General features: G+C 41.1%; 1 protein-coding gene across 2 annotated transcripts in view; it reads left to right on the top strand.

The window, feature by feature from the left end:
- LOC106583733 (cysteinyl leukotriene receptor 1) overlaps positions 1-12,886 on the top strand; it is a 43,048-nt gene that overhangs the window by 21,684 nt on the left and 8,478 nt on the right. Inside the window, exons 1-2 of one of the 2 annotated variants that reach the window (XM_045724288.2) lie at positions 1,420-1,499; positions 7,445-7,527. In XM_045724288.2, coding sequence (XP_045580244.1) covers positions 7,447-7,527 — 81 coding nt within the window. In that variant the 5' untranslated portion in view covers positions 1,420-1,499; positions 7,445-7,446. Of the gene's footprint in view, positions 1-1,419; positions 1,500-7,444; positions 7,528-12,886 lie in introns of those variants that run through there. The other variant, XM_045724289.2, reaches the window with a different exon arrangement.

The raw sequence follows: 12,886 nt of genomic DNA, 5'->3' as shown, positions 1-12,886 counted from the left end.
GAGTTGTGCGTGTCAATGAAATATTATCCTTCTCAGATGAGATCTTCCTTCAACAAAATCTCTTGCATAGTCCAATTTGTTTCGGTATGTTGCATTGAAAGTGGCTAATATTGCGTTGACTAGATCAAAATTGCCACAGTAAAGGGACACGTTGATAGTGTTAACTGGGAAAACTGTAGAACAGTGGTAACCAACCTTTAATGAGATCAAAATGCACGCTGAGATCTATCGCTCAAATTTATTTTCAACATGACTTAAAATATGTAAGCCTATGCAACATTAACCAATTAAAAACAGATCTGTAGCAATGAGGTTTGAGCAGTAAGCTATAGGCCCAATACATTATCACCACATACTGGCTTTGCTAGAATTGCCTTGCCAATGCATTGTTGCTCGAGGAATTAAAAAAATATATATTCAAGATTTCAGGTAATCTATATGATCACACTGGTAATAGATGCGTTGTTGTATTACTTGTGAGGTACAGCTGAGTTAGAGAACATTTAAATAATTCGCTTTTGAATCATATTTTACTGGGCTGATGGTGCATCTGATGGTCAGCAGAGGGAGAGAGCAGCAGAGGGTCAGTCTCAGTAGAGGGAGAGAGCAGCAGATGGTCAGTCCCAGTAGAGGGAGAGAGCAGCAGATGGTCAGTCTCAGTAGGGGGAGAGAGCAGCAGATGGTCAGTCTCAGTAGGGGGAGAGAGCAGCAGATGGTCAGTCTCAGCAGGGGGAGAGAGCAGCAGATGGTCAGTCTCAGCAGGGGGAGAGAGCAGCAGATGGTCAGTCTCAGCAGGGGGAGAGAGCAGCAGATGGTCAGTCTCAGCAGGGGGAGAGAGCAGCAGATGGTCAGTCTCAGCAGGGGGAGAGAGCAGCAGATGGTCAGTCTCAGCAGGGGGAGAGAGCAGCAGATGGTCAGTCTCAGCAGAGGGAGAGAGCAGCAGACTGATTGTCCACCTCTCAACATCCCTCCACTCAATTCAATTCAAAGGGCTTTATTGGTATGGGAAATATATGTTAACATTGCCAAAGCAAATTAAAATGATAAACAATACAAAATGAACAGTAAACATTACACTCACAGGAATAAAGACATTACACATGTCATATTATGTGCAAATAGTTCAAATACAAAAGACAAAATAAATTAACATAAATGTGGGTTGTATGTACAATGGTGTTTGTTCTTCACTGGTTGCCATTTTCTTGTGGCAACAGGTCACAAATATTGCTGCTGTGATGGCACACTGTGGTATTTCACCCAGTAGACAAGGGAGTTAATCAAAATTGGGTTTGTTTTCTAATTCTTTGTGGGTCTGTGTAATCTGAGGGAAATATGTGTCTCTAATGTGGTCATACATTTGGCAGGAGGTTAGGAAGTGCAGCTCAATTTCCATTTCCTTTTGTGGGCAGTGTGCACATAGCCTGTCTTCCCTTGAGAGACAATTCTGCCTACAGCAGCCTTTCTCAATACATAGTCAAAGCTTTCCTTAAGTTCGGGTAAGTCACAGTGGTCAGGTATTCTGCCAATGTGTATTCTTTGTTTAGGGCCAAATAGCATTCTAGTTTGCTCAGTTTATTTGTTGATTCTATCCAATATGTCAAGTAATGATCTTTTTATTTTCTCGTGATTTGGTTGGATCTAATTGTGTTGCTGTCCTGGGACTCTGTGGTGTCTGTGTTTGTGAACAGAGCCCCAAGACCAGCTTGCCTCTTTAGGTGATGGCTTTGTTATGGAAGGTTTGGGAATCACTTTCTTTTAGATGATTGTTGAATTTAACGTCTCTTTTCTGGATTTTGACAAATAGTGGGTATCGGCCTAATTCTGCTTTGCATGCATTATTTGATGTGTTATGTTTTGCACTGACAATATTTTTGCAGAATTCTGCGTTTGTCACATTTTGTGAATTCTTGGTTTGTGAGGGACCCCAGACCTCACAAACATAAAGGGCAGTGGGTTCTATAACTGATTCAAGTATTTTCAGCCAGATCCTAATTGGTATGTCAAATTTTATGTTCCTTTAAATGCCACAGAAGGCCCTTCTTGCCTTGTCTCTCCGATCACTCAATGCTTTGCTGAAGTTACCTCTGGCGCTGATGTTTAGGCTGAGGTATGTATTATTTTTTGTGCTCTAGGGCAATGGTGTCTAGATGGAATTTGTGTTTGTGGTCCTGGAAACTGGACCTTTTTTGGAACACCATTATTTTTGTCTTAATGAGATTTACTGTCAGGTCAGGGTCTGACAATCTGTGCAGCAAATCTAGGTGCTGCTGTAGGTCCTACTTGTGTGAGGAAATAAGCACCAGATCATCTGAAAACGGTAGACATTTGACTTCAGATTCTAGTAGGGTGTGGCCGGGTGCTGCAGACTGTTCTAGTGTGCTCGCCAATTCGTTGATATATATGTTGAAGAGTGTGGGGTTTAAGCTGCATCCCTGTCTCACCCCACAGACCTGTGGAAAGAAATGTTTTTTTGCCTAATATAACCACACACTTGTTTGTGTACATTAATTTTATGTTGTATGTTTTTCCCCCAACAACACTTTCCATCAATTTGTATTACAGACCCTTATGGCAAATTGAGCCAAAATATTTTTTTGAAAACAACAAAGCATGAGAATCCTTTGCCTTTGTTTTGTTTGTTTGTCAATTGGGGTGTGCATGGTGAATATGTGGTCTGTCGTACGGTAATTTGGTAAAAAGACAATTTGACATTTGCTCAGTACATTATTTTCATGAGGGAATGTATATGTCTGCTGTTAATTATAAAGCAGAGGATTTTCCCAAAGTTGCAGTTGATGCATATCCCACGGTAGTTATTGGTGTCAAATTTGTCTCCACTTTTGTGGAGTTGGGTGATCAGTCCTTGGTTACAAACATTGGGGAAGATGCCAGAGCTAAAGTTTGTTAAATTATAGCCAATTGGAATTTGTAGTTTGTATATTTCATAGAGGATACCATCAACACCACAGTTCTTTTTGGGTTGCTTTGTATTTTGTCCTGTTATCAGGACTCAGGAGGTGGATAGTATCAGAGTTTATTATAGTACAAGGGGAAGGCAATCGGTGGGTCAAGGCAGGCAAAGAGTCATAATTCAAATCAGAACAAGGCAGGTACAGGACCGCAGGTGGGACCAGGACAGGCAGAAAGGTCAGAACTGTGAAAAACAAAAACTAGAGCACAGGAACACACTGGACAAGACAAACTGGAAACAGTCAAACAGAAAACGCAGGTATAAATACACAGCAGATAATGGGGACAAATGTAAGACACCTGGTGGGGGGGTGGAGACAAGTGCAAGACAGGTGAAACCGATTAGGGTGTGACACCTGTAGTTCATTCAATGTAATTGGATAATTGAGTGTGTTCTGGTAGTCCTTTATAGTTAATTCTAAGATTTGTATTTGGTCATCTATATGTTTTTGCTGTTTGTTCTTTGTTATAAGGCCAAAAATTTGATTTGTGAAGTGGTTTACCCATACATCTCCGTTTTGGATAGATAACTCTTTGTGTTGTTTGTTTAGTGTATTTCTGTATTGTTTTTGTGATTTACCATAGTGAAGGAGTAGGCTCAGGTTTTCTGGGTTTCTATGATTTTGGTTGGATAAGTTTCTCAATTTCTTTCTTAGGTTTTTGCCTTCTTCACCAAACCATTTGTCGTTGTTGTTCATTTTCTTCGGTTTTCTGTTTGACATTTTATTTTGTAGGGAAGCTGAAAGGTCAATTATACTGTTTAGGTTTTCTACAAAGTGTACACCTTCACTATTGCAGTTAAACATTTGTCCATGAAGTTGTCTAAAAGGGATTTAATTTGTTGTTGCCTAATAGTTTTTTTTGGTAGGTTTCCACCCTACTTTCCTTCCATCTATATCATTTCTTAATAGTATTCAGTTCCTTTGGCTTTGATGCCTCATGATTGAGTACTGCTCTGTTCAAGTAGACTGTGATTTTGCTGTGTTCTGATAGGGGTGTCAGTGGGCTGACTGTGAACGCTCTGAGAGACTCTGGGTTGAGGTCAGTGATAAAGTAGTCTACAGTACTACTGCCAAGAGATGAGCTATAGGTGTACCTACCATAGGAGTCCCCTCGAAGCCTACCATTGACTATGTACATACCCAGCGTGCGACAGAGCTGCAGGAGTTGTAGGAGTCTCGGGGGCATATGGGGGAGTGAATGCTGTCACCTCCATGTAGGTGTTTATCCCCCTGTGTGCTGAGGGTGTCAGGTTCTTGTCCAGTTCTGGCATTTCAATCGCCACAGACTAGTACATGTCCCTGGGCCTGGAAATGATTGATTTCCCCCTCCAGGATGGAGACGCTGTCTTCATTAAAGTATGGGGATTATTGGTAGCACACAGGAGGACATTTTTCTCTTTTGAGATAATTTCCTTTTAATTTTCTAGCCTGATGTAAAATGTTCCTGTTTTGACTAATTTAATAGTGAGTTAGGTCTGCTCTATACCAAATTAGCATAACCCCTGAGTCCCTTCTCTGTTTCACACTTGGTAGTTTGGTGGATGGGACAACCAGCTCTCTGTAACCTAGAGGACAATCAGTGGGTCCATCTCCTCTATACCATGTTTTTTGTAGGATGACAATGTCTGTATTTCTGATTTCTTTGGTGAAGTCCAGGTTCCTGCTGTTTAGGCCAAAGGCAGATGACCTCAGGCCTTGGATATTCCAGGATGAGATAGTGAAGGGTTTGTGTTCAATAAACTGTCCAATGTTGTTAGTCGTGTGGTTTAGCCTCAGACCAGTACATATGAGTAGAGCTTTTGAGCATCTGGTACATGCCATTGGCTTGGGCTTGTGTAAGAGTGGGGGTTGGGCCTGTTTTTCTGCTCACGGCCTGGGCGTATGTGTGACATTCATGTTGTTGCCCTCTTTGCGGGAGTGGGGGGGCATGGGGTGGGCATCGGTCTAAATGGGGTGTGGGCATGGTTGACTTGTGGGGGTGTTGATTGGTTGGATGTGGCTGGTGGTGCTGTCTGGATTTGGGTCCTCTCGACATTGATCCTCTTTGTGTAAGTCCGGGGAGAGGTCCTGCAGATCTGGGAGAGTGTCTCGCTGGTCTGGGTATCCGTTGATCTGTTGCTCCTGTGTGAGGTGTTGGGGCTGCAGTTGAGGGCGATATCCTTCAGGGTCCTGGCGAAGGTGGGCACTGCTGCCTTGTAGAGGTGGACCTGGTCGTAAAGGCTGTTCAAGTCCGGGGTGGAGTGGTGGGCCAGGTAGACATTTTGTTTTGAGGAACAGTCACAGGAAATACTTGCTTTTACCCACTGTATGGTAGCAGGGTGGAGGTATTTTCGTGGTAGCAGGGTGGAGATAACCACTTGTACATTGAGGAAAGTAGAAGAAGCTTTTTCAATCACTCCCTTTCCTGCTGTGGCCACCCTTCCAGAATTGTGCAGGTTGACATTGGCTGACTCAGAGTTCCCATTGTCTAGTATCCTGAGTTACCACCCATTGCTAACCCCCCTCCCCCCTTAACAGGGGATCGTCTGTATGGAAGAATAAGTTGCTTATGTTCCCATTTCTATAGCAGTCATTAAGAAGTGTCTTGATTTTTCCATAAGGAGCTTCTTTTTTTTTGCTGTTTCCGTGCCCCAACAACTGTTAATGTCATAACAGAACAGTCCTGATCCAATAGATGTTGCTGTCAGAACAGAACAGTCCTGATCCAATAGATGTTACTGTCAGAACAGTCCTGATCCAATAGATGATACTGTCAGAACAGTCCTGATACTGTCAGAACAGTCCTGATCCAATAGATGATACTGTCAGAACAGTCCTGATCCAATAGATGATACTGTCAGAACAGTCCTGATCCAATAGATGACACTGTCAGAACAGTCCTGATCCAATAGATGATACTGTCAGAACAGTCCTGATCCAATAGATGATACTGTCAGAACAGAACAGTCCTGATCCAATAGATGATACTGTCAGAACAGTCCTGATCCAATAGATGTTACTGTTAGAACAGAACAGTCCTGATCCAATAGATGATACTGTCAGAACAGTCCTGATCCAATAGATGATACTGTCAGAACAGTCCTGATCCAATAGATGATACCTTCAGAACAGAACAGTCCTGATCCAATAGATGTTACTGTCAGAACAGAACAGTCCTGATCCAATAGATGTTACTGTCAGAACAGAACAGTCCTGATCCAATAGATGATACTGTCAGAACAGAACAGTCCTGATCCAATAGATGTTACTGTCAGAACAGAACAGTCCTGATCCAATAGATGATACTGTCAGAACAGAACAGTCCTGATCCAATAGATGATACTGTCAGAACAGAACAGTCCTGATCCAATAGATGATACTGTCAGAACAGTCCTGATCCAATAGATGTTACTGTCAGAACAGAACAGTCCTGATCCAATAGATGTTACTGTCAGAACAGAACAGTCCTGATCCAATAGATGTTACTGTCAGAACAGTCCTGATCCAATAGATGTTACTGTCAGAACAGTCCTGATCCAATAGATGTTCTCTTCTCCTCGGAACGGACACAATGCCAAGCATCGTCTGGTGTGGTGTAAAGCTTGCGTCATTGGACTCTGGAGCTGTGGAAACACATTCTCTGGTATGATGAATAACGCTTCACCATCTGGCAGTCCGACGGACAAATCTGAGTTTTGCGGATGCCAGGAGAACGCTACCTGCCCCAATGCATAGTGCCAACTGTAAAGTTTGGTGGAGCAGGAATAATGTTCTGGGGTTGTTTTTCTTGGTTTGGGCCCCTAAGTTCCAGTGAAGGGAAATATTAACACTAAAGCATACAATGACATTGTAAACAATTCTGTGCTTCCAACTTTGTGGCAACAGTTTGGATTAGGCCCTTTCCTGTTTCAGCATGACAATGCCCCTGTGTACGAAGCGAGGTCCATACAGAAATAGTTTGTCGAGGTCAGTGTGGAAGAACTTGACTGGTCAGCACAGAGCCCTGACCTCAACCTCAAACACCTTTTGGATGAATTGGAATGCCGACTGCGAGCCAGGCCTTATCAGTGCCCAACCTCACTAATGCTCATCACTGAATGGAAGCAAGAGCCTGCAGCAATGTTCCAACAACTAGTGGAAAGCCTTCACAGGACAGTGGGGGCTGTTATAGCAGCAAAGACCAAATCCATATTAATGCCTATGATTTTTTAATGAGATATTTGATGAGCAGGTGTCCACATACTTTTGGTCTTGTGTATCTACTTCAAAATCACCATGCAGCAGAGCTTTTAAATAACACGTTTGGTCAAAGCAAACAAAACTACTTAATATAACTGGAAGTGTTTCCTGGTTATGCCCTAGTACGGGATTCCTGTCGTTGTTGAAAACCCCTTCAACTTTCATGATGTGCGGAGGCCTACTTGAACTCTCTAGAAATGTGTTCTCATACTGTGTCTTCCTCTCTCTTTCTCTTGCTGTCTGTCTTACAGATATGGATCTAGAGGAGTTTGACAACGTGACTCTGAGGTACAACATCACCAACTGTCCATCTATCGATGAATTCCGTAACCAGGTAGCCATGTCTCCCTATCTGTCCGCCCTCATGCAAAGGCCAGATGCCCACTCATTGATATGCTTATATTCTATGGGAAAGCTGTGCAATGAGAGATACCACTAGCCAATCTAACAGAAGCAGCATGTTCAGAGTAATCATTGTCCATGTTGTGAACAGGCATGGGTCTATAGAAGGAACTGTACAGTATTTGGAACAGGGATGACTGTACATGGCTTTGCATAAGTGTCTGCAAAATGACATAGCTACCATATTCATTACATGTAGAAAAATCAGACCTCTTATCTGAAAATGGATGACCCTCACTGAAACCCTTACCAAAGAGTTGAGGTCTGTTTTGGAATGGGTGGCCAGTAATAAACTGGTCCTGGACATCTGCTACGTATGCCTCTTAGCAGAGGGAACGCAACAGCCTGCTACAACTCACCTCCCCACGGAGTGTAAAAGGTATGTGATCGTAGGTGCGGGGGAAGGACGACAGAGGCAGAGATACCATTTACAGGGAATTTATTATTCCTAACACAGTATTGTGGTGAAAAGGGGCTGGATGGAACCAAAGCAAGAGTTAGAGTCCCCTCTCCTACCTACGCACCTAATCTTTTAGCACCACCTGGCAAGCTAACCAAAATACAGGGGGTGGTCCACCCAGGTCTTACCTAGTGTGCATAGACAGAGTAAACACTGCAGGTTACGTATGCCCGCATGCCTCTTTCCTAAACACTCCCAAGGTGCATTCCCCTTCCCCCCTGGGAATAAATAAAATAATTACTAATTTAAAGTGAACAATTTCAATAATCACAAACACTAAGTCCTATTGGCATACACATACCTCAGGAGTAGCTGCTACAGAATACTTTCAACAAACTTTCACAGACTAACAACCAACACAGGACATCAAAGAAGCTCTCACTTCCTGACAAAAGAACACTGGCTTTTATCCAGCTGTAGAAGGAGTTGGTAATTGAGGACAGCTGTTTCCCCTGACGAGAGGGAGGGTTCAGAGCTCCAATCATTGATGAAGCCGACCAATCAGCTGCTAGAAGAATCCAGGAATCCCTTTGCTGAAATACACACACACACAAACCCACAACAACACAGAAACTGTGGAATGTAACAATCTCTAAAACTAAGAACATTGTATTTGGTACAAATCATTCCCTAAAATAAACAAAAAATCCTCAATCAACACAAAATACCCCATAATGGCAAAGGTTTTTAGAAATTTTCCCAAAATTATACAAAAATAACTAACAGAAATACCTTATTTTTATTTAACCTTAATTTTAAAAGAAAGGGCTCATTGAGATTGGCCTGTCGAAGATAGGCAGCACCAATTCATTACTCAACTAAAGACAGACATGAAAAACTACAGGTAATCTAGTAAAAAAACAGAATTCATAAGAGTATAACAATCATAAAACAGCAAATTAAAAACATTGACTGGTCAGGGAATCAGTCTCAAAATCCTTCATCAATGATTTAAAAACACCAATCGGGATGAGTTCTTCAAGTTTAAAAGCATTTTGTAAGGCATTCCAAGCTGACGGCACAGAGTACATAAAAGCCCTTTTACCAAATTCAGTTTGGACATTTGAAACAGTTAGCAGGATAAAGTCCAGCGAACGAAGAGAGTACCCACCTTATTTCTGAACAATAAAAACGGCCAAATAAAATGGTAGTAAACCCAAAATGGCTTTGAAAATAAACGTGTACCAGTGACTGAGCCTGCGATTGACTAGAGAAGGCTAGCCAACCCTGGTATATAAAGTGCAGTGGTGCGTAAGGGTTTTGCAGTTTATAATAAATCTCAATGCTCCATGGTAAAGGGTGTCAACTGATCTCCAACACTGCAGCGGAAACATTCATATATAAAATATCCCCATAGTTTAGTATAGGCATAAATGTAGCTGATACTAGCCTCCTTCTGGCTTCAAAAGAAAATTTGAAATTTAGGAAAATTATTCCTAAAAATAATCCCAACTTTTTTTGTAAATTCTTGAATATGCAATTTAAGAGGCAGTTGTTAATTCAAATTCCAAGATATTTACAAGGTTACAGTCTCAATCTCCTTGCCATGACAGATGGTAATAGGTGAAAGGTTCAGAGGTCTATTTCTTGCTTTAGAAAACACCATTAATTTAGTTTTATCAATTGACACAAGGTATGCTGAACAGTATAAAAAGCAGTTTGCAAGTTCTGGAAAGCTTATGTGAGAGACAAGACACACAATAAATAACAGTATCATCAGCATAAAAGTGAAGTTGCGCATTTTGCAAATTTCTGTATAAATTATTTATTTTAATAGTGAATAAGAGGGGAACAGGTACAGAGCCCTGGGGCACACCATTACAGATAGACAATTTAATAGACATGAGCCCATCAAATTGAGTGCACCATCAGACAGATAGTTAACAAACCATGCAACTGTATGCTCCGAAAGACCTACGCTCGACACTCTCTGCCTCATTATAGTATGATCAACTGTAACAAAAGCCTTAGAGAGATCAATAAAAAGTGAGACACAGTGCTGTTTTTTTGCCAAGGGCTTCAGTGATATAATTTAAAACCTTCATGGCTGCTGTAATTGGCCTTTGCCTCTTCCTGAAGCCCGATTGGTACATTGATCAAATACATTTAGTATATAAAAACTATTTTAGCTGTTCACTAACAAGGGTTTCAAGTATTTTCGCCAGGGATGACAGCTTTGCGATTGGCCTATAATTATTTCAAACAGTTAGATCTCCCCCTTTTCAAAGTGGTAGGACAAATGCTGATTTCCAGATCTTTGGAATTTCATTACATTCCAGGGTGAGATTGAACAGATGTTTACGTGGTTCAGCTATGAAATCGGCTGCCAGTTTTAAAAAGCAGGGATCAAGAAGATCAGGACCTGCAGGCTTTCTCTGATCTAAGGTTTTCAGGGCTTTATGTACCTCCTGCACTGAGAATGGCAAAAAGCTAAAAGTTTGACCAGCTCTCACTGGTTCATCCACACAGGGTTGTACAGAGGATACTGAATCAAACAGCCTACCAGATGATACAAAGTACTCATTGAAACAATTCAGCATTTCAGTTTAGTCAAATACAGCAACAGTCCTTCAATACACATGACGGTAATTCATTAACATTACTGTTAACAGACATAGACTTAATAGCCTTCCAAAACTTTCTAGGGTCATTCAGGTTAACAGTTGTAAGCCTTAAAATATTCAGACTTGGCCATCCTGAGAAGGGAAGAACACTTGTTTCTTGGCTGCCTAAAAACAAGCCAATCAGCATCAGAACATGATTTCCTTGCTTTAGCCCAGTGTCGTGTCTTTGGCATCATTAAACTGAAGATGTTTATCAAATAACTCTCTGTAATTATTATTACGCGATTAAACTGATTAATCATGTCACTGTAATTAACTAGGAGGTCGGGGCGCCAAGGAAAATATTCATATTTCAAAGTTCTAATTTTCCTAATATAACTTTCAGATAATATCTGATCTATTAGTCTTCGGATTAATAATATATTCATTTACCTCGTCAGTCTCATTCCAAACGTCGTAAATTGTTGGTTATCTGCACGAAACCAGTCTTCACTATGAGTCATCTATACATCAATTGTCTTAAAATCATTTATTTACTAACTAAGTAATTCACAGAAATGCATAACAAACAGTAGCTATGGTTACAAGGAAATGATAGGAGAATGTTCCCTAGTGGGCTAAACCGGCATGGCGGCTTGTTAGACAAAAGGTTGATAAGAGTTGATAATTATAACAGTTGAAATGCTAAACCTTTGCACATGAACGCTCACTCATTCGGGAACAATTGCAATCAATATATATATATTTACGCTCAGTGTGTCGTCGGGATCTTTGTTGAAAAGTTTGTTCTGTTGGAGAGTTTTGTCCTCACGTTCTCTCGCTCTCTCTCCCTCTCTCTCTCTCAGAATGGATATTTCAAAGTGACATTCATTAATGTTGTTATAGGACAGATGCTTCATCGGTCTTCGCGTTCAATGATACCGAATTCCTAGCTGCAGACTAGTAATTAATATCAAAGACTTGTTATTATTCTGTTGGTATCAATAGTCTAAGAGTTTAACCTGTTAGGGCTAGGGGGCAGTATTGACACGGCTGGATAAAAAACGTACCCGATTTAATCTGGTTACTACTCCTGCCCAGTAACTAGAATATGCATATAATTATTGGCTTTGGATAGAAAACACTCAAGTTTCTAAAACTGTTTGAATGGTGTCTGTGAGTATAACAGAACTCAAATGGCAGGTCAAAACCTGAGAAGATTCTGTACAGGAAGTACCCTGTCTGACCATTTCTTGGCCTTCTTTGCCATCTCTATCCAAAACAAAGGATCTCTGCTGTTACGTGACACTTCCTACGGCTCCCATGGGCTCTCAGAAGGCGGCAAAAAGCTGAATTGTGGCTTTGCAGGCTCTGGCTGAAAAAAAGTAGCGCGTTTGGGTAGTGGCTGGTTACAGTACTGTGAGACTCAGGTGCGTGCCCGCGTCGACCGAATGCTTTGTTTTCTTTCCTCTGTTTACCTAAACGCAGATTCCCGGTCGGAATATTATCGCTTTTTTACGAGAAAAATGGCATAAAAATGGATTTTAAACAGCGGTTGACATGCTTCGAAGTACGGTAATGGAATATTTAGAATTTTTTTGTCACGAATTGCGCCATGCTCGTGACCTTTATTTACCCTTTCGGATAGTGTCTTGAACGCACGAACAAAACGCCGCTGTTTGGATATAACTATGGATTATTTTGAACCTAACCAACATTTGTTATTGAAGTAGGAGTCCTGGGAGTGCATTCTGACGAAGACAGCAAAGTTAATAACATTTTTCTTATAGTAAATCTGACTTTGGTGAGTGCTACATTTGCTGGGTGTCTAAATAGCTAGCCCTGTGATGCCGGGCTATCTACTGAGAATATTGCAAAATGTGCTTTCACCGAAAAGCTATTTTAAAATCGGACATATCGAGTGCATAGAGGAGTTCTGTATCTATAATTCTTAAAATAATTGTTGTGTTTTTTGTGAACATTTATCGTGAGTAATTTAGTAAATTCACCGGCAGTGTTCGGTGGGAATGCTAGTCACATGCTAGTCACATGCTAATGTAAAAAGCTGGTTTTTGATATAAATATGAACTTGATTGAACAAAACATGCATGTATTGTATAACAATGTCCTAGGGTTGTCATCTGATGAAGATCATCAAAGGTTAGTGCTGCATTTAGCTGTGGATTGGGTTTATGTGACATTATATGCTAGCTTGAAAAATGGGTGTCTGATTATTTCTGGCTGGGTACTCTGCTGACATAATCTAATGTTTTGCTTTCGTTGTAAAG

This window comes from Salmo salar, chromosome 09, assembly GCF_965601325.2.
Source record: "Salmo salar chromosome 09, fSalSal1, whole genome shotgun sequence".
Taxonomy (NCBI): Eukaryota; Metazoa; Chordata; class Actinopteri; order Salmoniformes; family Salmonidae; genus Salmo; species Salmo salar.
This window is presented reverse-complemented; position numbering and strand designations above follow the sequence as displayed.